Source organism: Oncorhynchus kisutch, linkage group LG15 (assembly GCF_002021735.2).
Source record: "Oncorhynchus kisutch isolate 150728-3 linkage group LG15, Okis_V2, whole genome shotgun sequence".
In the NCBI taxonomy this organism is placed as follows: domain Eukaryota; kingdom Metazoa; phylum Chordata; class Actinopteri; order Salmoniformes; family Salmonidae; genus Oncorhynchus; species Oncorhynchus kisutch.
In genome coordinates this window covers 10,196,380-10,221,379 of record NC_034188.2, presented here as the reverse complement: position 1 = coordinate 10,221,379, position 25,000 = coordinate 10,196,380, and the positions used below count along the sequence as shown (strand labels likewise).

The following is a 25,000-nucleotide window of genomic DNA, read 5'->3' as shown; positions in this document are numbered from 1 at the left end:
TGAAATGACATGATACCAGTTCATTCACATTGAACCCTATTGAAATGACATGATACCAGTTCATTCACATTGAACCCTATTGAAATGACATGATACCAGTTCATTCACATTGAACCCTATTGAAATGACATGATACCAGTTCATTCACATTGAACCCTATTGAAATGACATGATACCAGTTCATTCACATTGAACCCTATTGAAATGACATGATACCAGTTCATTCACATTGAACCTCTGTTGAAATGACATGATACCAGTTCATTCACATTGAACCCTATTGAAATGACATGATACCAGTTCATTCACATTGAACCTCTGTTGAAATGACATGATACCAGTTCATTAACGCTGCCACCCCTGGTTCTCAGGAAGGAGGGGGACTTTGTGGAGCGACGTTGGTTGGACGTGAGGGGGGAGACTTAGTTAAGGTGGTGTCTAACGAGATCCTCCCAGCTGACCTGTTGTTTCTCCACACCTCCGGCCCTAACGGGGTGTGTCACGTTGAGACCGCCACCCTGGAGGGAGAGACCAACCTCAAACAGAGACAGGTCGTCCCAGGACTCTACACACAGGTGAGGATTAATGACGTTAAAGTCCCTGTTTTGAAAATATAAGGCCTCACCGTGTCATTATGAAAGGTCTCACTGTGTCATTATGAAAGGCCTCACTGTGTCATTATGAAAGGTCTCACTGTGTCATTATGAAAGGCCTCACTGTGTCATTATGAAAGGTCTCACTGTGTCATTATGAAAGGCCTCACCGTCATTATGAAAGGCCTCACTGTGTCATTATGAAAGGCCTCACTGTGTCATTATGAAAGGTCTCACTGTGTCATTATGAAAGGCCTCACTGTGTCATTATGAAAGGCCTCACTGTGTCGTTATGAAAGGCCTCACTGTGTCATTATGAAAGGTCTCACTGTGTCATTATGAAAGGCCTCACTGTGTCATTATGAAAGGTCTCACTGTGTCATTATGAAAGGCCTCACTGTGTCATTATGAAAGGCCTCACTGTGTCGTTATGAAAGGCCTCACTGTGTCGTTATGAAAGGTCTCACTGTGTCATTATGAAAGGCCTCACTGTGTCATTATGAAAGGCCTCACTGTGTCATTATGAAAGGCCTCACTGTGTCGTTATGAAAGGTCTCACTGTGTCGTTATGAAAGGTCTCACTGTGTCATTATGAAAGGCCTCACTGTGTCATTATGAAAGGCCTCACTGTGTCGTTATGAAAGGCCTCACTGTGTCGTTATGAAAGGTCTCACTGTGTCATTATGAAAGGTCTCACTGTGTCATTATGAAAGGCCTCACTGTGTCATTATGAAAGGCCTCACTGTGTCATTATGAAAGGCCTCACTGTGTCGTTATGAAAGGTCTCACTGTGTCATTATGAAAGGCCTCACTGTGTCATTATGAAAGGCCTCACTGTGTCGTTATGAAAGGCCTCACTGTGTCGTTATGAAAGGTCTCACTGTGTCATTATGAAAGGTCTCACTGTGTCATTATGAAAGGCCTCACTGTGTCATTATGAAAGGCCTCACTGTGTCATTATGAAAGGCCTCACTGTGTCGTTATGAAAGGCCTCACTGTGTCGTTATGAAAGGTCTCACTGTGTCATTATGAAAGGCCTCACTGTGTCATTATGAAAGGCCTCACTGTGTCATTATGAAAGGCCTCACTGTGTCGTTATGAAAGGCCTCACTGTGTCATTATGAAAGGCCTCACTGTGTCATTATGAAAGGCCTCACTGTGTCATTATGAAAGGCCTCACTGTGTCATTATGAAAGGTCTCACTGTGTCATTATGAAAGGCCTCACTGTGTCATTATGAAAGGCCTCACTGTGTCGTTATGAAAGGCCTCACTGTGTCGTTATGAAAGGTCTCACTGTGTCATTATGAAAGGTCTCACTGTGTCATTATGAAAGGCCTCACTGTGTCATTATGAAAGGCCTCACTGTGTCATTATGAAAGGCCTCGCTGTGTCGTTATGAAAGGCCTCACTGTGTCGTTATGAAAGGTCTCACTGTGTCATTATGAAAGGCCTCACTGTGTCATTATGAAAGGCCTCACTGTGTCGTTATGAAAGGCCTCACTGTGTCGTTATGAAAGGTCTCACTGTGTCATTATGAAAGGTCTCACTGTGTCATTATGAAAGGTCTCACTGTGTCATTATGAAAGGCCTCACTGTGTCGTTATGAAAGGCCTCACTGTGTCGTTATGAAAGGTCTCACTGTGTCATTATGAAAGGCCTCACTGTGTCATTATGAAAGGTCTCACTGTGTCATTATGAAAGGTCTCACTGTGTCATTATGAAAGGTCTCACTGTGTCATTATGAAAGGTCTCACTGTGTCATTATGAAAGGCCTCACTGTGTCATTATGAAAGGCCTCACTGTGTCATTATGAAAGGTCTCACTGTGTCATTATGAAAGGTCTCACTGTGTCATTATGAAAGGCCTCACTGTGTCATTATGAAAGGCCAACATTCTTTGAAATAATGTGTCTTTGTATTCATGAGTTATAATGGAAGCTTCTGGAATTACAGGTTTGTTTTAATGGATTCTGGAACCATCAAACCACATTCCAGCTCTGGGAAAGTGTCCTTCCAGCCTTCCTCCTAAACAGTTTGAATGTGTGTATTTTCATATTTTCTTTAGTCAGCAACACTTCAACAGCACAGTAGTCATTGAAAAACCCAACGACAACCTCAATCATTTCAAAGGTTACATGTGAGTATTAGCAACAACAAAAACAACAACAACAACACTATGATACTGTATCCAAAGAGGCCAACCAAACCAGTCATGTTCGTATGAATGAAGCCAAGCTAAATGGATGTATACGTTACTGTATTTCTCCCGATGCTCTAAATAAACCATTACTTTACTGTATTTCTCCTGATGCTCTAAATGAACCATTACTTTACTGTATTTCTCCTGATGCTCTAAATAAACCATTACTTTACTGTATTTCTCCTGATGCTCTAAATAAACCAATACTTTACTGTATTTCTCCTGATGCTCTAAATAAGCCAATACTTTACTGTATTTCTCCTGATGCTCTAAATAAACCATTACTTTACTGTATTTCTCCCGATGCTCTAAATAAACCATTACTTTTCTGTATTTCTCCTGATGCTCTAAATAAACCATTACTTTACTGTATTTCTCCTGATGCTCTAAATAAACATTTTTTTTTACTGTATTTCTCCTGATGCTCTAAATAAACCATTACTTTACGGCTCTAGCAGCTTCTCACCGACGTTCTTAGCTTTTATAGCAGCTGCTATGTCCACTCTCCAGTCCAGTTTGGCCATAAAGGGAGAGAATTAATGAATAGGCTGCATCTGAAATTGCATCCTGTTCCCTATGTAGTGCACTACTTTCGACTAGGGCCGTAGGGCATGGCACCCTGTTCCCTATGTAGGGCACTACATTTGGACGCACTACTTTTGGGTGCCATTTTGGACATGTCCATGGAGAATATATAGGGGGTAATGAATACCTAATGAGACGTGAGTGTAAAAGAATGTCTCTCTGCAGAGAGACGGCTGATAACAGGAAGTTGGGCTTTGGGATTGACAGTCTACTGCTGAGGGGGTGTACCGTCAGAAACACAGACCACGCAGCTGGGTTCGTGGTGTACGCAGGTGAATATGACCTCTGACCTCTGACCTCTGAGCTCTACTGTTACATCTTTACGTTCCTGGTTAAGTTATTACATTTACGAAGTTCGTTAATTAATAGGAACATTTGAGTCTTTAAATTGAAACACCAGAAAAGAGGACGAGCCTCGTTTGAGTAAACACTTACCTGCTCGTTTGAGTAAACACTTACCTGCTCGTTTGAGTAAACACTTACCTGCTCGTTTGAGTAAACACTTACCTGCTCGTTTGAGTAAACACTTACCTGCTCGTTTGAGTAAACACTTACCTGCTCGTTTGAGTAAACACTTACCTGCTCGTTTGAGTAAACACTTACCTGCTCGTTTGAGTAAACACTTACCTGCTCGTTTGAGTAAACACTTACCTGCTCGTTTGAGTAAACACTTACCTGCTCGTTTGAGTAAACACTTACCTGCTCGTTTGAGTAAACACTTACCTGCTCGTTTGAGTAAACACTTACCTGCTCGTTTGAGTTAACACTTACCTGCTCGCTTGAGTAAACACTTACCTGCTCGTTTGAGTAAACACTTACCTGCTTGCGACCACGTAGCGGTTTACTAGCAGCTCGCCACTGGCCAGGTTGGTACCACTACAGCGTTTCGCTCATCTCTTGTTTCAGGCCGTGAGACCAAGTCCATGCTAAATAACTACAGACCCAGGTACAAACGCAGCAAACTGGAACGCAAGATGAACATGCACGTGCTCTTCTGTGTCATTGTGCTCTTCTGCATGTGCCTTATAGGAGCGCTTGGTAAGTTGAAGCTGAAGTTCACCCCAATTCCAATACCATACAATCATGGTAACACAATATTTGAAGGATACACACCTACATAAAGACCTGATGATAATATATTTGTTAACCATACCAAGCCGTATAGGAGAACGAGGTAAAGTTAACCTACCCTACATTAATTACCATACAATTACTACATCATATTGTACTAATATACCTTCCCTATCAACATATAGGTCTACGTACTGATATAGCCAAGACAACTGCATCTTATAGCAATGCACTGTATAAAGAAGTTAAGTCCCAAATGACACATTATTCCCTACAAAGTGCACTACTTTTGACCAGAGCCCCATAGACCCTGGCAAAAAAATGGTGGACTAAGTAGGGAATAGGGTGCCATTTGGGACACAGTTCAGCTCGCAGGGTTAATAACTAGTTAACTAGACACCGGGCCTGATAGGACAGCTCACAAAGCTTCTGCTCTTTTCTGTCCATATTAACACATGGATGGGTGGAAGAGGCAGGGCCAGGAGCAAGGAGGGAGGGCGTGGTCAAAACAACACATTCACTAGCCAAGGTTAATGTTCTCATCCAGTGACCTTTATAGGAAGACATTGACCAGTGATCAGGATCAGGTCGTAAGGTTAACTTTCTAATCCATTGAACTTTACACACTCATAAAGGCTGTCCCCACCGACGAACACTTTTTGGTTCCTGTTAGAACTCATTTGGTGTCCATGTAGAACTTCTTTGCGTAAAAGGTTATACATGGAACTCGAAAGGGTTCTAACCTGGAACCAAAAGGGTTCTACTTGGAACCAAAAAGGTTCTTGACAAGGGTTTTCCTATGGCAAGGTTCAAGATTGCATTTTTTCTTCTAAGAGTCTAGGAAGTAATGTAAACATTGATCAGGTCCAGCAAGATTAATGTTGTAATCCATGGACCTTTATAGGAAGACATTTAAACATCAGTCATTGGCCGGCCATCAGTATATAGAGTGAAGAAGAAGAGGGGAAAGGAGGGAGGAAAAAGTGACAGAAACAACCCCTGTTCTGAGGTAGAGGAGTGTGATTAATCCACCAGTCCTTACTTACTGTCCTTTTTCTTTCATACTCTCCTCTCCTCTCCTCCTGTTCTTACCCACCTCTCCTCTCCTCCTGTTCTTACCCTCCTCTCCTCTCCTCCTGTTCTTACCCTCCTCTCCTCTCCTCCTGTTCTTACCCTCCTCTCCTCTCATCCTGTTCTGACCCTCCTCTCCTCTCCTCCTGTTCTTACCCACCTCTCCTCTCCTCCTGTTCTTATCCTCCTCTCCTCTCCTCCTGTTCATACCCTCCTCTCCTCTCCTCCTGTTCTTACCCACCTCTCCTCTCCTCCTGTTCTTACCCTCCTCTCCTCTCCTCCTGTTCTTACCCACCTCTCCTCTCCTCCTGTTCTTACCCACCTCTCCTCTCCTCCTGTTCTTACCCTCCTCTCCTCTCCTCCTGTTCTTACCCTCCTCTCCTCTCCTCCTGTTCTTACCCTCCTCTCCTCTCATCCTGTTCTGACCCTCCTCTCCTCTCCTCCTGTTCTTACCCACCTCTCCTCTCCTCCTGTTCTTATCCTCCTCTCCTCTCCTCCTGTTCATACCCTCCTCTCCTCTCCTCCTGTTCTTACCCACCTCTCCTCTCCTCCTGTTCTTACCCTCCTCTCCTCTCCTCCTGTTCTTACCCACCTCTCCTCTCCTCCTGTTCTTACCCACCTCTCCTCTCCTCCTGTTCTTACCCTCCTCTCCTCTCTTCCTGTTCTTACCCTCCTCTCCTCCTGTTCTTACCCTCCTCTCCTCTCATCCTGTTCTTACCCACCTCTCCTCTCCTCCTGTTCTTACCCACCTCTCCTCTCCTCCTGTTCTTACCCTCCTCTCCTCTCCTCCTGTTCTTACCCTCCTCTCCTCCTGTTCTTACCCACCTCTCCTCTCCTCCTGTTCTTACCTTCCTCTCCTTCTGTTCTTACCCTCCTCTCCTCTCCTCCTGTTCTTACCCTCCTCTCCTCTCCTCCTGTTCTTACCCTCCTCTCCTCTCCTCCTGTTCTTACCCTCCTCTCCTCTCCTCCTGTTCTTACCCTCCTCTCCTCTCCTCCTGTTCTTACCCTCCTCTCCTCCTGTTCTTACCCTCCTCTCCTTCTGTTCTTACCCTCCTCTCCTCTCCTCCTGTTCTTACCCTCCTCTCCTCTCCTCCTGTTCTTACCCACCTCTCCTCTCATCCTGTTCTTACCCTCCTCTCCTCCTGTTCTTACCCACCTCTCCTCTCATCCTGTTCTTACCCTCCTCTCCTCTCCTCCTGTTCTTACCCTCCTCTCCTCCTGTTCTTACCCTCCTCTCCTCTCCTCCTGTTCTTACCCTCCTCTCCTCTCATCCTGTTCTTACCCACCTCTCCTCTCATCCTGTTCTTACCCTCCTCTTCTCTCATCCTGTTCTTACCCTCCTCTCCTCTCCTCCTGTTCTTACCCACCTCTCCTCTCATCCTGTTCTTACCCTCCTCTCCTCTCATCCTGTTCTTACCCACCTCTCCTCTCCTCCTGTTCTTACCCTCCTCTCCTCTCCTCCTGTTCTTACCCTCCTCTCCTCTCCTCCTGTTCTTTACCCTCCTCTCCTCTCATCCTGTTCTTACCCTCCTCTCTACTCATCCTGTTCTTACCCTTCTCTCCTCTCATCCTGTTGTTACCCTCCTCTCATCCTGTTGTTACCCTCCTCGCATCCTGTTCTTACCCTCCTCTCCTCTCATCCTGTTCTTACCCTCCTCTCCTCTCATCCTGTTCTTACCCTCCTCTCTACTCATCCTGTTCTTACCCTCCTCTCCTCTCCTCCTGTTCTGACCCTCCTCTCCTCTCATCCTGTTCTGACCCTCCTCTCCTCTCATCCTGTTCTTACCCCTCCTCTCTACTCATCCTGTTCTTACCCTCCTCTCCTCTCCTCCTGTTCTTACCCTCCTCTCCTCTCATCCTGTTCTTACCCTCCTCTCCTCTCCTCCTGTTCTTTACCCTCCTCTCCTCTCATCCTGTTCTTACCCTCCTCTCCTCTCCTCCTGTTCATACCCTCCTCTCCTCTCATCCTGTTCTTACCCTCCTCTCTACTCATCCTGTTCTTACCCTCCTCTCCTCTCATCCTGCTCTTACCCTCCTCTCTACTCATCCTGTTCTTACCCTCCTCTCCTCTCATCCTGTTCTTACCCTCCTCTCTACTCATCCTGTTCTTATACCCTCCTCTCTACTCATCCTGTTCTTACCCTCCTCTCCTCTCATCCTGTTCTTACCTTCCTCTCCTCTCATCCTGTTCTTACCCTCCTCTCCTCTCATCCTGTTCTTACCCTCCTCTTCTCTCATCCTGTTCTTACCCTCCTCTCCTCTCCTCCTGTTCTTACCCACCTCTCCTCTCATCCTGTTCTTACCCTCCTCTCCTCTCATCCTGTTCTTACCCACCTCTCCTCTCCTCCTGTTCTTACCCTCCTCTCCTCTCCTCCTGTTCTTACCCTCCTCTCCTCTCCTCCTGTTCTTTACCCTCCTCTCCTCTCATCCTGTTCTTACCCTCCTCTCTACTCATCCTGTTCTTACCCTTCTCTCCTCTCATCCTGTTGTTACCCTCCTCTCATCCTGTTGTTACCCTCCTCGCATCCTGTTCTTACCCTCCTCTCCTCTCATCCTGTTCTTACCCTCCTCTCCTCTCATCCTGTTCTTACCCTCCTCTCTACTCATCCTGTTCTTACCCTCCTCTCCTCTCCTCCTGTTCTGACCCTCCTCTCCTCTCATCCTGTTCTGACCCTCCTCTCCTCTCATCCTGTTCTTACCCTCCTCTCTACTCATCCTGTTCTTACCCTCCTCTCCTCTCCTCCTGTTCTTACCCTCCTCTCCTCTCATCCTGTTCTTACCCTCCTCTCCTCTCCTCCTGTTCTTTACCCTCCTCTCCTCTCATCCTGTTCTTACCCTCCTCTCCTCTCCTCCTGTTCATACCCTCCTCTCCTCTCATCCTGTTCTTACCCTCCTCTCTACTCATCCTGTTCTTACCCTCCTCTCCTCTCATCCTGCTCTTACCCTCCTCTCTACTCATCCTGTTCTTACCCTCCTCTCCTCTCATCCTGTTCTTACCCTCCTCTCTACTCATCCTGTTCTTATACCCTCCTCTCTACTCATCCTGTTCTTACCCTCCTCTCCTCTCATCCTGTTCTTACCTTCCTCTCCTCTCATCCTGTTCTTACCCTCCTCTCCTCTCCTCTCCTCCTGTTCTTCCCCTCCTCTCCTCTCATCCTGTTCTTACCCTCCTCTCTACTCATCCTGTTCTTACCCTCCTCTCCTCTCATCCTGCTCTTACCCTCCTCTCTACTCATCCTGTTCTTACCCTCCTCTCCTCTCATCCTGTTCTTACCCTCCTCTCTACTCATCCTGTTCTTATACCCTCCTCTCTACTCATCCTGTTCTTACCCTCCTCTCCTCTCATCCTGTTCTTACCCTCCTCTTGTCCTTTCTCACCTCCTTTTGCTCCATTCCTTGTCCTTCCTCTTCTACTTCCTTTCACTCCGTTCTCTCACCCCTTCATCCCCTTCTCCCTCCCTCCTTTTCCCCTCTCCTTCCCCAAACAGGTCATTACATCTGGCTGGAGTCATTTCCCAGCATGACTCTCTTCCTGATACCAGACAGCCATGGTCATCTGGACCCGCCCCCTCTGTCTAGCTTCTACATGTTCTTGACTATGATCATACTACTGCAGGTAGCAAGAGTGTGTGTGTGTGTGTGTGTGTGTATGTGTGTGTGTTGGGAGACACATCATGATCGGTGAACAGCCATAAAGCATTTGTGTGTCTGTGAGTTTGAGTGTGCACCAGTATGACATCACCCTTCCTTCCTTCCTTCCTTCCTTCCTTCCTTCCTTCCTTCCTTCCTTCCTTCCTTCCTTCCTTCCTTCCTTCCTTCCTTCCTTCCTTCCTTCCTTCCTTCCTTCCTTCCTTCCTTCCTTCCTTCCTTCCTTCCTTCCTTCCTTCCTTCCTTCCTTCCTTCCTTCCTTCCTTCCCTCCCTCCCTCCCTCCCTCCATCCCTCCCTCCCTACCCCCCTTACCTTCTTCCTCTCTCCCTCCTCTTTTCCTCCCTTCCTTCTCCTCCTCCCTCCTCTCTTCCTTCTCCTTCAGATCCTGATTCCCATCTCCTTGTACGTATCCATTGAAATTGTGAAGGCGGGTCAGGTGTTCTTCATCACTAACGACATAGACCTGTATGATGAAGAGACAGACAGCAGAGTCCAGTGTAGAACCCTCAACATCACTGAGGACCTGGGACAGATTCACTACGTCTTCTCGGACAAGACTGGTACCCTCACAGAGAACAAGATGGTGTTCAGAAGATGCACCGTCATGGGAACAATGGGAACTGTAAAGAAACCATGGGAACTGTAAAGAAACCATGGGAACTGTAAAGAAACCATGGGAACTGTAAAGAAACCATGGGAACTGTAAAGAAACCATGGGAACTGTAAAGAAACCATGGGAACTGTAAAGAAACCATGGGAACTGTAAAGAAACCATGGGAACTGTAAAGAAACCATGGGAACTGTAAAGAAACCATGGGAACTGTAAAGCAACCATGGGAACTGTAAAGAAACCATGGGAATTGTAAAGAAACCATGGGAACTGTAAAGAAACCATGGGAACTGAAACCAGTTGAACATGCCCTGCTGTTCAAATAGCATCCGAGGACCTTTGTACCCAAAAGACATTAGTTGATTGTGACCGTGAAGGTCGCTGGATGTAATTTGAGCTCTTCCACTAGTTGTCTACTTAGTTGGTTTTTTTGTATTTTAATAGGACTTGCTTCAGCATTGATGTTTGTTGGTGGTCCAGTCTTTGATGGTGTAATAAACAAATTAAGGTGTGTGCCTTTACGTATCCTCATCACAAGTTCCACAAACCCCCGCTGGCTTATCAACTTTAACCCTGGTTTCAACCATCTGGACCACAGTTTAGCAGGTACTGCTATGGGAATCTACCTCTCTCTTGTTATCAACCCAATGTTTCCTCATATTAAAGACTAAACAGAATATTGTGGGGCTCTGGCCTTGAGCCAGGCCCCTGAAATGCTGATGCAGTTTTAATTAGGGGTTCTAGCACCAGTAATGATGAAAAATTGCCCTTTCTAGTTTCATCTGGTTCTGTAGTCTACAGACTGTAATCTGCTCCAGGATCGGTTTATGCTGTCTAGCCAACTCCTATGATCATTAAACATCAACAGGAGTTGGCTATACAGCACAAACAGATACGGGCCCAGTTTATACTAACTGAGTGAGTACAGTGAATATGTTTTGGCTCTCCTCTCCAGACATCCGTCTGCCTGTCCCTGGGGAGGCTGATGACACAGAGGAAGAGGTTCCCTTCCACCAGAGACCACTCCCTTTGAGGACAGGATGGACCCTGGAAGACAACCATGACCATGACCCAGAAGTAATACAATGTTGCCATGGTGCCCAGCGACCTCACAGGAACAAGGAAGGAAGTGGCCAGGGGGAAGTAGCATTCAGCAGTCCACTGGTGAGATTATAGCTTTATGATAACAACAACAATAGAAACAATGCATTTGTTAGGCTGAGTACCCAATGTATCCATACCGCTCAAGCAAGAACGTTTTGGATAGTAAAATACTTTACATAACTCAACCTAAAACACAGCATATAATGTTTTTCTGACTCTGTGGTCAGTGGGTGTGTCCCTTTGCCGTATCTGTAGTTGCACATATGGTCATGCTGACTAACATGACGCCATGGGCTACTGATATCACATCAACATCACATCACATCAACATCAACATCAACATTATATCACATCAACATTATATCACATCAACATTATATCACATCAACATTATATCACATCAACATTATATCACATCAACATTATATCACATCAACATCAACATTGAATCACATCATATCAACATCATATCAACATCACATTACATCACATCCACAGTAGGTTGCAGTAGTAGATGGCAGTAGTAGATTGCAGTAGTAGATTGCAGTAGTAGGTTGCAGTAGTAGATTGCAGTAGTTGGTTGCAGTAGTATATTGCAGTAGTAGATTGCAGTAGTAGATTGCAGTAGTAGATTGCAGTAGTATGTTGCAGTAGTATATTGCAGTAGTATATTGCAGTAGTAGATTGCAGTAGTAGATTGCAGTAGTAGATTGCAGTAGTATATTGCAGTAGTAGGTTGCAGTAGTATATTGCAGTAGTAGGTTGCAGTAGTATATTGCAGTAGTATATTGCAGTAGTAGGTTGCAGTAGTATATTGCAGTAGTAGGTTGCAGTAGTAGATTACAGTAGTAGGTTGCAGTAGTAGATTGCAGTAGTAGGTTGCAGTATTAGCTTGCAGTAGTAGGTTGCAGTAGTAGATTGTAGTAGTAGATTGCAGTAGTAGATTGCAGTAGTAGATTGCAGTAGTATGTTGCAGTAGTATATTGCAGTAGTATATTGCAGTAGTAGATTGCAGTAGTAGATTGCAGTAGTATGTTGCAGTAGTATATTGCAGTAGTATATTGCAGTAGTAGGTTGCAGTAGTAGAATGCAGTAGTAGATTGCAGTAGTAGGTTGCAGTAGTAGGTAGCATCAAACATATTTCCACTTTGACATTGTGGGGGTAGTAACAAAAAAAGTGACCCCCCCAAAAAAATATTCAATTGAATCAATTTTAAATTCAGGCTGTAACTCAACAACATTTGTAAAGAACTTACTGAAGCCCATACTGCATTAATACTTTAATAACCAACACCGTCCCATAGAGGTACAGTAGAACAGTATGGTGTTTCATTCTGTCCCCCTGTCCTTTCTGTGTACAGGAAACAGAGGTGGTGACAGACAGAAAGCTACTTCAGCGTGTCCTGAGAGGTGGTACCAGACAGAAAGCTAGTTCAGCGTGTTCTGAGAGGTGGTGCCAGACAGAATTCTACTTCAGCATGTTCTGAGAGGTGGTGCCAGACAGAATGCTACTTCAGCGTGTTCTGAGAGGTGGTGCCAGACAGAAAGCTACTTCAGCATGTCCTGAGAGGTGGTGCCAGACAGAAAGCTACTTCAGCGTGTTCTGAGAGGTGGTGCCAGACAGAAAGCTACTTCAGCGTGTTCTGAGAGGTGGTGCCAGACAGAATGCTACTTCAGCATGTTCTGAGAGGTGGTGCCAGACAGAATGCTACTTCAGCGTGTTCTGAGAGGTGGTGCCAGACTGAAAGCTACTTCAGCGTGTTCTGAGAGGTGGTGGTGACGGGGCAGAGGGACACGCCCACTGCCTGGAAAGAGATCTCTACCTGGACTTCTTCTTAGCTCTCGCTGTCTGCAACACGGTGGTGGTTTCCACGGCAACGCAGGCTCAGACTCAAAGACGGAGAGTGAGTCGTGCTCTGTTCCAAGTGTTCCGTTCCTCTTCTCCGTTCTCTTCTCTTCACTGTGACCCTGACTTGGTGTAGGAGAGAGGAAGATGAGATGGGGAGGAGAGAAGGAGGAGAAGAGAGGAGGAAGAGTGGAGGAAGAGGGGGAGGAAAGGAGGGAGAGAGGGAGATGGGATGAGGAGGAGGGAAGAAGGAGAAGCGAGGAGGAGGAGTGGAGGAAGAGGGGGAGGAAAGAAGGGAGAGAGGGAGATGGGATGAGGAGGAGGGAAGAAGGAGAAGCGAGGAGGAGGAGTGGTTGAAGAGGGGGAGGAAAGGAGGGAGAGAGGGAAATGGTTTTGTGACCTCAACTTCTAAGACCGCAGGTTATGTAACAATATTTGATCTTGATCATAATATTAAACCTTCCTAATTAAAGGCGGCCTTCGTGATAGATCCTGATGGTTGAAAATGTGCAATTTTATCAGAACAGGATTTCTGGGAAGTACATTTTACTCATAGGATATCTGTAGGGTAGAGTTCTACCCTAGAGTCCAGATATCTGGCAGTAAGGCTATAGTACTGCCCTGCAGTCCAGATATCTGGCAGTAAGGCTATAGTACTGCCCTGCAGTCCAGATATCTGGCAGTAAGGCTATAGTACTGCCCTACAGTCCAGATATCTGGCAGTAAGGCTATAGTACTGCCCTGCAGTCCAGATATCTAGCAGTAAGGCTATAGTACTGCCCTACAGTCCAGATATCTGGCAGTAAGGCTATAGTACTGCCCTGCAGTCCAGATATCTGTCAGTAAGGCTATAGTACTGCCCTGCAGTCCAGATATCTGTCAGGAAGGCTATAGTACTGCCCTGCAGTCCAGATATCTGGCAGTAAGGCTATAGTACTGCCCTGCAGTCCATATATCTGGCAGTAAGGCTATAGTACTGCCCTGCAGTCCAGATATCTAGCAGTAAGGCTATAGTACTGCCCTACAGTCCAGATATCTGGCAGTAAGGCTATAGTACTGCCCTGCAGTCCAGATATCTGGCAGTAAGGCTATAGTACTGCCCTGCAGTCCAGATATCTGGCAGTAAGGCTATAGTTCTGCCCTGCAGTCCAGATATCTGGCAGTAAGGCTATAGTACTGCCCTGCAGTCCAGATATCTGGCAGGAAGGCTATAGTACTGCACTGCAGTCCAGATATCTGGCAGTAGGAACAGTGAGGTACGCAGTGAAGAGAAATCCAATTTATGTATTTCAGCAGAGCCATCAATTAAATTAGTCTGCCTCTTTATCTATCTACTTCTCAGATTTATCTTGAATTATATACTTGCTCTGTCCTCACTGGAAACGTTGTTGGCCAAAACGTTCTCCTTCTCTCCCATCAGTGGTCAGTGTTAATTTACCTAATTGCTCTTTGAGGCTCCAGACAAAATGTCTAGGTCCCTTTTTACTAAATTAACCACACACACACACACACACACACACACACACACACACACACACACACACACACACACACACACACACACACACACACACACACACACACACACACACACACACACACACACACACACACACACACACACACACACACACACACACACACACACACACACACACACACACACACTAGGCATGGCACGACATGGGGAGATACGCCCTCGTTAATTTGATTACCCAGAGTTCCTGATTGGGTCGGGGAAGTACGAGAGAGGCCGGCGGGCTGTCCCAAGAACTCAGGATGGGAAGGTCAAAACAGTCATTCCTATTGGTTAAGTGGGCGTGCCCCTTGTGGTGCAATGACAGGCAGACCGGAGTTGCTGATTCGATGATCAGAACACAGTTTCCTCATGGTCTCATCAGACCAGTGGTAGAAAAACTACTAAATTGTCATACTTGAGTAAAAGTAAACATACCTTAATAGAAAATGACTCAAGTAAAAGTGAAAGTCATCCAGTAAAATACTACTTGAGTAGATGCAGAGCCTCGGTCCGATGCCATTCAAATGTAATTTACCACCTTCACAAGTGCCGTCTCAGTGCTATGATGGGGTCTAAAACCAGACTGAAGCATTTCGTATACATTGTTTGTCTTCAGGAAGGCAGTGAGTTGCTGCGCAACAGCCTTTTCTAAACATTTTGAGAGGAATGGAACATTCGATATAGGCCGATAGTTTTTTTATATTTTCTGGGTCAAGGTTTGGCTTTTTCAAGAGAGTCTTTATTACTGCCACTTTTAGTGAGTTTGGTACACATCCGGTGGATAGAGAGCCGTTTATTATGTTCAACATAGGAGGGCCAAGCACAGGAAGCAGCTCTTTCAGTAGTTTAGTTGGAATAGGGTCCAGTATGCAGCTTGAAGGTAAAGAGGCCATGATTGTTTTCATCATTGTGTCAAGAGATATATTACTAAAACACTTGAGCGTCTCTCTTGATCCTAGGTCCTGGGAGAGTTGTGCAGACTCAGGACAACTGAGCTTTGTAGGAATACGCAGATTTAAAGAGGAGTCCGTAATTTGCTTTCTAATAATCATAATCTTTTCCTCAAAGAAGTTCATGAATTTATCACTGCTAAAGTGAAAGTCATCCTCTCTTGGGGGATGCTGCTTTTTAGTTAGCTTTGCGACAGTATCAAAAAGGAATTTCGGATTGTTCTTATTTTCCTCAATTAAGTTAGAAAAATAGGATGATGGAGCAGCAGTAAGGGCTCTTCGGCACTGCACGGTACTGTCTTTCCAAGCTAGTCGGATTCCTTATATTAAGCAAACCAGATGGCACAATTTTGAACATGTTGTATTTATTTCTGGATAGCCAGGGGTCACACTCCAATACTCAGAGCCAGGGGTCACACTCCAATACTCAGAGCCAGGGGTCACACTCCAATACTCAGAGCCAGGGGTCACACTCCAATACTCAGAGCCAGGGGTCACACTCCAATACTCAGACATCTCTGTTTCCCTCTGTCTCCCTCTCTCTCTGTCTCTGTCTCTGTCTCTACTCCAGCCAACATCCCCAGACCTAGGCTGGTAGTGGACATTGCTGATCAGCTATACTACGAGGCAGAGAGTCCAGATGAGACAGCCCTGGTGTACGCTGCCAAGGCGTACAGCTTCACCCTATTGGCCCGTACCCCAGACAGCGTCACAGTGAGGTTACCTCACGGACAAGAGCTGACCTATCAGGTGCTGGACACCCTGACCTTTGACCCCATCAGGAAGAGGATGTCGGTGGTGTTGTGTCATCCAATCACCAGGGAGATAGTGATGTATACCAAAGGGGTGGACTATACAATGATGGAGCTTTTAGAGACTCCTTATGCAGGTAGGCTCATAAGTACTGTCTGGTTCTATATGGTACTGTATGGTACTGTATGGTACTGTATGGTTCTGTATGGTTCAATATGGTACTCTATGGTACTGTATGGTTCTATATGGTACTGTATGGTTCTGTATGGTACTCTATGGTACTGTATGGTTCTGTATGGTACTGTATGGTTCTGTATGGTACTGTATGGTACTGTATGGTTCTGTATGGTACTGTATGGTTCTGTATGGTACTGTATGGTTCTGTATGGTTCTGTATGGTACTGTATGGTTCTGTATGGTACTGTATGGTTCTGTATGGTTCTGTATGGTACTGTATGGTTCTGTATGGTACTGTATGGTACTGTATGGTTCTGTATGGTACTGTATGGTTCTGTATGGTTCTGTATGGTACTGTATGGTTCTGTATGGTACTGTATGGTTCTGTATGGTACTGTATGGTACTGTATGGTGATGTATGGTTCTGTATGGTACTGTATGGTACTGTATGGTTCTGTATGGTTCTGTATGGTACTGTATGGTTCTGTATGGTTCTGTATGGTACTGTATGGTTCTGTATGGTACTGTATGGTACTGTATGGTTCTGTATGGTACTGTATGGTTCTGTATGGTACTGTATGGTTCTGTATGGTACTGTATGGTTCTGTATGGTACTGTATGGTACTGTATGGTACTGTATGGTGATGTATGGTTCTGTATGGTACTGTATGGTGATGTATGGTGATGTATGGTGATGTATGGTACTGTATGGTACTGTATGGTTCTGTATGGTTCTGTATGGTTCTGTATGGTACTGTATGGTTCTGTATGGTTCTGTATGGTACTGTATGGTTCTGTATGGTACTGTATGGTACTGTATGGTGATGTATGGTTCTGTATGGTACTGTATGGTACTGTATGGTGATGTATGGTTCTGTATGGTGATGTATGGTTCTGTATGGTACTGTATGGTACTGTATGGTTCTGTATGGTACTGTATGGTACTGTATGGTTCTGTATGGTACTGTATGGTACTGTATGGTTCTGTATGGTACTGTATGGTACTGTATGGTACTGTATGGTACTGTATGGTACTGTATGGTGATGTATGGTACTGTTAAATAAGACAGGTGCATATAAATGTAACTATAATAGCATCATCATGTGACCTGATTGGTAAAAAATGCTGGGCCCTGTAGACACAGTTACCTGGTCAGGTCATGTGATCAGGAAAAACTAATATCATTATAGAATTATATATCAAAATACAATACAATACATACGCCATTTAGCAGACACTTTTACCCAAAACGACTTGCGTGTGCATACATTTTATGCTGCAGCGAGAATTCAACCCACGACTCTTGGCGTTGCAAGAGCATTGTTCTATAAGCTGTGCCAAACAGGACCACATTACCACTTTACCACAGGTACAATGAGATATTACCTGGGTTACAGGACCACATTACCACTTTACCACAGGTACAATGAGATATTACCTGGGTTACAGGACCACATTACCACTTTACCACAGGTACAATGAGATATTACCTGGGTTACAGGACCACATTACCACTTTACCACAGGTACAATGAGATATTACCTGGGTTACAGGACCACATTACCACTTTACCACAGGTACAATGAGATATTACCTGGGTTACAGGACCACATTACCACTTTACCACAGGTACAATGAGATATTACCTGGGTTACAGGACCACATTACCACTTTACCACAGGTACAATGAGATATTACCTGGGTTACAGGACCACATTACCACTTTACCACAGGTACAATGAGATATTACCTGGGTTACAGGACCACATTACCACTTTACCACAGGTACAATGAGATATTACCTGGGTTACAGGACCACATTACCACTTTACCACAGGTACAATGAGATATTACCTGGGTTACAGGACCACATTACCACTTTACCACAGGTACAATGAGATATTACCTGGGTTACAGGACCACATTACCACTTTACCACAGGTACAATGAGATATTACCTGGGTTACAGGACCACATTACCACTTTACCACAGGTACAATGAGATATTACCTGGGTTACAGGACCACATTATCACTTTACCACAGGTACAATGAGATATTACCTGGGTTACAGGACCACATTACCACTTTACCACAGGTACAATGACATATTACCTGGGTTACAGGACCACGTTATCACTTTACCACAGGTACAATGAGATATTACCTGGGTTACAGGACCACATTACCACTTTACCACAGGTACAATGAGATATTACCTGGGTTACAGGACCACGTTATCACTTTACCACAGGTACAATGAGATATTACCTGGGTTACAGGACCACATTACCACTTTACCACAGGTACAATGAGATATTACCTGGGTTACAGGACCACATTACCACTTTACCACAGGTACAATGAGATATTACCTGGGTTACAGGACCACATTACCACTTTACCACAGGTACAATGAGATATTACCTGGGTTACAGGACCACATTATCACTTTACCACAGGTACAATGAGATATTACCTGGGTTACAGGACCACATTATCACTTTACCACAGGTACAATGAGATATTACCTGGGTTACAGGACCACATTACCACTTTACCACAGGTACAATGAGATATTACCTGGGTTACAGGACCACATTACCACTTTACCACAGGTACAATGAGATATTACCTGGGTTACAGGACCACATTATCACTTTACCACAGGTACAATGAGATATTACCTGGGTTACAGGACCACATTATCACTTTACCACAGGTACAATGAGATATTACCTGGGTTACAGGACCACATTATCACTTTACCACAGGTACAATGAGATATTACCTGGGTTACAGGACCACATTACCACTTTACCACAGGTAAAATGAGATATTACCTGGGTTACAGGACCACATTACCACTTTACCACAGGTACAATGAGATATTACCTGGGTTACAGGACCGCATTACCACTTTACCACAGGTACAATGAGATATTACCTGGGTTACAGGACCACATTACCACTTTACCACAGGTACAATGAGATATTACCTGGGTTACAGGACCACATTACCACTTTACCACAGGTACAATGAGATATTACCTGGGTTACAGGACCACATTACCACTTTACCACAGGTACAATGAGATATTACCTGGGTTACAGGACCACATTACCACTTTACCACAGGTACAATGAGATATTACCTGGGTTACAGGACCACATTACCACTTTACCACTGGTACAATGAGATATTACCTGGGTTACAGGACCACATTACCACTTTACCACAGGTACAATGAGATATTACCTGGGTTACAGGACCACATTACCACTTTACCACAGGTACAATGAGATATTACCTGGGTTACAGGACCACATTACCACTTTACCACAGGTACAATGAGATATTACCTGGGTTACAGGACCACATTATCACTTTACCACAGGTACAATGAGATATTACCTGGGTTACAGGACCACATTACCACTTTACCACAGGTACAATGACATATTACCTGGGTTACAGGACCACGTTATCACTTTACCACAGGTACAATGAGATATTACCTGGGTTACAGGACCACATTACCACTTTACCACAGGTACAATGAGATATTACCTGGGTTACAGGACCACGTTATCACTTTACCACAGGTACAATGAGATATTACCTGGGTTACAGGACCACATTACCACTTTACCACAGGTACAATGAGATATTACCTGGGTTACAGGACCACATTACCACTTTACCACAGGTACAATGAGATATTACCTGGGTTACAGGACCACATTACCACTTTACCACAGGTACAATGAGATATTACCTGGGTTACAGGACCACATTATCACTTTACCACAGGTACAATGAGATATTACCTGGGTTACAGGACCACATTATCACTTTACCACAGGTACAATGAGATATTACCTGGGTTACAGGACCACATTACCACTTTACCACAGGTACAATGAGATATTACCTGGGTTACAGGACCACATTACCACTTTACCACAGGTACAATGAGATATTACCTGGGTTACAGGACCACATTATCACTTTACCACAGGTACAATGAGATATTACCTGGGTTACAGGACCACATTATCACTTTACCACAGGTACAATGAGATATTACCTGGGTTACAGGACCACATTATCACTTTACCACAGGTACAATGAGATATTACCTGGGTTACAGGACCACATTACCACTTTACCACAGGTAAAATGAGATATTACCTGGGTTACAGGACCACATTACCACTTTACCACAGGTACAATGAGATATTACCTGGGTTACAGGACCGCATTACCACTTTACCACAGGTACAATGAGATATTACCTGGGTTACAGGACCACATTACCACTTTACCACAGGTACAATGAGATATTACCTGGGTTACAGGACCACATTATCACTTTACCACAGGTACAATGAGATATTACCTGGGTTACAGGACCACATTATCACTTTACCACAGGTACAATGAGATATTACCTGGGTTACAGGACCACATTACCACTTTACCACAGGTACAATGAGGTATTACCTGGGTTACAGGACCACATTATCACTTTACCACAGGTACAATGAGATATTACCTGGGTTACAGGACCACATTACCACTTTACCACAGGTACAATGAGATATTACCTGGGTTACAGGACCACATTACCACTTTACCACAGGTACAATGAGATATTACCTGGGTTACAGGACCACATTATCACTTTACCACAGGTACAATGAGATATTACCTGGGTTACAGGACCACATTACCACTTTACCACAGGTACAATGAGATATTACCTGGGTTACAGGACCACATTACCACTTTACCACAGGTACAATGAGATATTACCTGGGTTACAGGACCACATTACCACTTTGCCACAGGTACAATGAGATATTACCTGGGTTACAGGACCACATTACCACTTTACCACAGGTAAAATGAGATATTACCTGGGTTACAGGACCACATTACCACTTTACCACAGGTACAATGAGATATTACCTGGGTTACAGGACCACATTACCACTTTACCACAGGTACAATGAGATATTACCTGGGTTACAGGACCACATTACCACTTTACCACAGGTACAATGAGATATTACCTGGGTTACAGGACCACATTACCACTTTACCACAGGTACAATGAGATATTACCTGGGTTACAGGACCACATTACCACTTTACCACAGGTACAATGAGATATTACCTGGGTTACAGGACCACGTTACCACTTTACCACAGGTACAATGAGATATTACCTGGGTTACAGGACCACATTATCACTTTACCACAGGTACAATGAGATATTACCTGGGTTACAGGACCACATTACCACTTTACCACAGGTACAATGAGATATTACCTGGGTTACAGGACCACGTTATCACTTTACCACAGGTACAATGAGATATTACCTGGGTTACAGGACCACATTATCACTTTACCACAGGTACAATGAGATATTACCTGGGTTACAGGACCACGTTATCACTTTAACCACAGGTACAATGAGATATTACCTGGGTTACAGGACCACATTACCACTTTACCACAGGTACAATGAGATATTACCTGGGTTACAGGACCACATTATCACTTTACCACAGGTACAATGAGATATTACCTGGGTCATGATAAAGTTGTTAGCTTGTTCTCTCCACAGAGAACAGAATGGAGGGGAGCCAGAACAATATACCTGCAAGCACTCAAAAACACCTTGACTGGTACGCCAAGGAAGGACTACGTACCCTCTGTTTTGCAAAGAAGATGAGCCCACACCTGCAGACACATTTAGAGACATGTCTAAGTATCCTATAAGCACGATGACAGTATGATGATTGCATGATCAAATTAGTTGAGTGCTTCTGTTATTGTTGGGTTTGCATATCCATCTGCCCCTCATCCCTCTATCTTCATCCCTTTCTCCATATCCCTCTCTCTTGGGGTGGTGTGTGAGAGGGAGGACCCATGAAGACTGGTACCTGGTGCATGATTTGCTTTAGCTAGTGATTTAGTAGTTGTGTTGATTTAATGTAGCTAGTGATTTAGTAGTTGTGTTGATTTACTGTAGCTAGTGATTTAGTAGTTGTGTTGATTTACTGTAGCTAGTGATTTAGTAGTTGTGTTGATTTACTGTAGCTAGTGATTTAGTAGTTGTGTTGATTTACTGTAGCTAGTGAGTTAGTAGTTGTGTTGATTTACTGTAGCTAGTGATTTAGTAGTTGTGTTGATTTACTGTAGCTAGTGATTTAGTAGTTGTGTTGATTTAATGTAGCTAGTGATTTAGTAGTTGTGTTGATTTACTGTAGCTAGTGAGTTAGTAGTTGTGTTGATTTACTGTAGCTAGTGATTTAGTAGTTGTGTTGATTTACTGTAGCTAGTGATTTAGTAGTTGTGTTGATTTACTGTAGCTAGTGATTTAGTAGTTGTGTTGATTTACTGTAGCTAGTGATTTAGTAGTTGTGTTGATTTACTGTAGCTAGTGATTTAGTAGTTTGTGTTGATTTACTGTAGCTAGTGATTTAGTAGTTGTGTTGATTTACTGTAGCTAGTGATTTAGTAGTTGTGTTGATTTACTGTAGCTAGTGATTTAGTAGTTGTGTTGATTTACTGTAGCTAGTGATTTAGTAGTTGTGTTGATTTACTGTAGCTAGTGATTTAGTAGTTGTGTTGATTTACTGTAGCTAGTGATTTAGTAGTTGTGTTGATTTACTGTAGCTAGTGATTTAGTAGTTGTGTTGATTTAATGTAGCTAGTGATTTAGTAGTTGTGTTGATTTACTGTAGCTAGTGATTTAGTAGTTGTGTTGATTTACTGTAGCTAGTGATTTAGTAGTTGTGTTGATTTACTGTAGCTAGTGATTTAGTAGTTGTGTTGATTTACTGTAGCTAGTGATTTAGTAGTTGTGTTGATTTACTGTAGCTAGTGATTTAGTAGTTGTGTTGATTTACTGTAGCTAGTGATTTAGTAGTTGTGTTGATTTACTGTAGCTAGTGAGTTAGTAGTTGTGTTGATTTACTGTAGCTAGTGATTTAGTAGTTGTGTTGATTTACTGTAGCTAGTGAGTTAGTAGTTGTGTTGATTTACTGTAGCTAGTGATTTAGTAGTTGTGTTGATTTACTGTAGCTAGTGATTTAGTAGTTGTGTTGATTTACTGTAGCTAGTGATTTATTAGTTGTGTTGATTTAATGTAGCTAGTGATTTAGTAGTTGTGTTGATTTAATGTAGCTAGTGATTTAGTAGTTGTGTTGATTTACTGTAGCTAGTGATTTAGTAGTTGTGTTGATTTACTGTAGCTAGTGATTTAGTAGTTGTGTTGATTTAATGTAGCTAGTGATTTAGTAGTTGTGTTGATTTAATGTAGCTAGTGATTTAGTAGTTGTGTTGATTTACTGTAGCTAGTGATTTAGTAGTTGTGTTGATTTACTGTAGCTAGTGATTTAGTAGTTGTGTTGATTTACTGTAGCTAGTGATTTAGTAGTTGTGTTGATTTACTGTAGCTAGTGATTTAGTAGTTGTGTTGATTTACTGTAGCTAGTGATTTAGTAGTTGTGTTGATTTACTGTAGCTAGTGATTTAGTAGTTGTGTTGATTTACTGTAGCTAGTGATTTAGTAGTTGTGTTGATTTACTGTAGCTAGTGATTTAGTAGTTGTGTTGATTTACTGTAGCTAGTGATTTAGTAGTTGTGTTGATTTACTGTAGCTAGTGATTTAGTAGTTGTGTTGATTTACTGTAGCTAGTGATTTAGTAGTTGTGTTGATTTACTGTAGCTAGTGATTTAGTAGTTGTGTTGATTTACTGTAGCTAGTGATTTAGTAGTTGTGTTGATTTACTGTAGCTAGTGATTTAGTAGTTGTGTTGATTTACTGTAGCTAGTGATTTAGTAGTTGTGTTGATTTACTGTAGCTAGTGATTTAGTAGTTGTGTTGATTTACTGTAGCTAGTGATTTAGTAGTTGTGTTGATTTACTGTAGCTAGTGATTTAGTAGTTGTGTTGATTTACTGTAGCTAGTGATTTAGTAGTTGTGTTGATTTACTGTAGCTAGTGATTTAGTAGTTGTGTTGATTTACTGTAGCTAGTGAGTTAGTAGTTGTGTTGATTTACTGTAGCTAGTGATTTAGTAGTTGTGTTGATTTACTGTAGCTAGTGATTTAGTAGTTGTGTTGATTTACTGTAGCTAGTGATTTAGTAGTTGTGTTGATTTACTGTAGCTAGTGAGTTAGTAGTTGTGTTGATTTACTGTAGCTAGTGAGTTAGCAGTTGTGTTGATTTACTGTAGCTAGTGATTTAGTAGTTGTGTTGATTTACTGTAGCTAGTGAGTTAGTAGTTGTGTTGATTTACTGTAGCTAGTGATTTAGTAGTTGTGTTGATTTACTGTAGCTAGTGATTTAGTAGTTGTGTTGATTTACTGTAGCTAGTGATTTAGTAGTTGTGTTGATTTACTGTAGCTAGTGAGTTAGTAGTTGTGTTGATTTACTGTAGCTAGTGATTTAGTAGTTGTGTTGATTTACTGTAGCTAGTGATTTAGTAGTTGTGTTGATTTACTGTAGCTAGTGATTTAGTAGTTGTGTTGATTTACTGTAGCTAGTGATTTAGTAGTTGTGTTGATTTACTGTAGCTAGTGATTTAGTAGTTGTGTTGATTTACTGTAGCTAGTGATTTAGTAGTTGTGTTGATTTACTGTAGCTAGTGATTTAGTAGTTGTGTTGATTTACTGTAGCTAGTGATTTAGTAGTTGTGTTGATTTAATGTAGCTAGTGATTTAGTAGTTGTGTTGATTTACTGTAGCTAGTGATTTAGTAGTTGTGTTGATTTACTGTAGCTAGTGATTTAGTAGTTGTGTTGATTTACTGTAGCTAGTGATTTAGTAGTTGTGTTGATTTACTGTAGCT

At 43.2% G+C, this 25,000-nt stretch overlaps 1 protein-coding gene across 1 annotated transcript in view; it reads left to right on the top strand.

Moving 5' to 3' along the window:
* Nucleotides 1–25,000, top strand: part of LOC116353675 (probable phospholipid-transporting ATPase VB) — a 42,838-nt gene that overhangs the window by 8,292 nt on the left and 9,546 nt on the right. Inside the window, 10 exon segments of the mRNA XM_031791339.1 lie at nt 372–412; nt 415–590; nt 2,663–2,730; nt 3,544–3,650; nt 4,285–4,416; nt 9,009–9,136; nt 9,552–9,791; nt 12,245–12,296; nt 15,770–16,109; nt 21,775–21,869. Coding sequence (XP_031647199.1) covers nt 372–412; nt 415–590; nt 2,663–2,730; nt 3,544–3,650; nt 4,285–4,416; nt 9,009–9,136; nt 9,552–9,791; nt 12,245–12,296; nt 15,770–16,109; nt 21,775–21,869 — 1,379 coding nt within the window.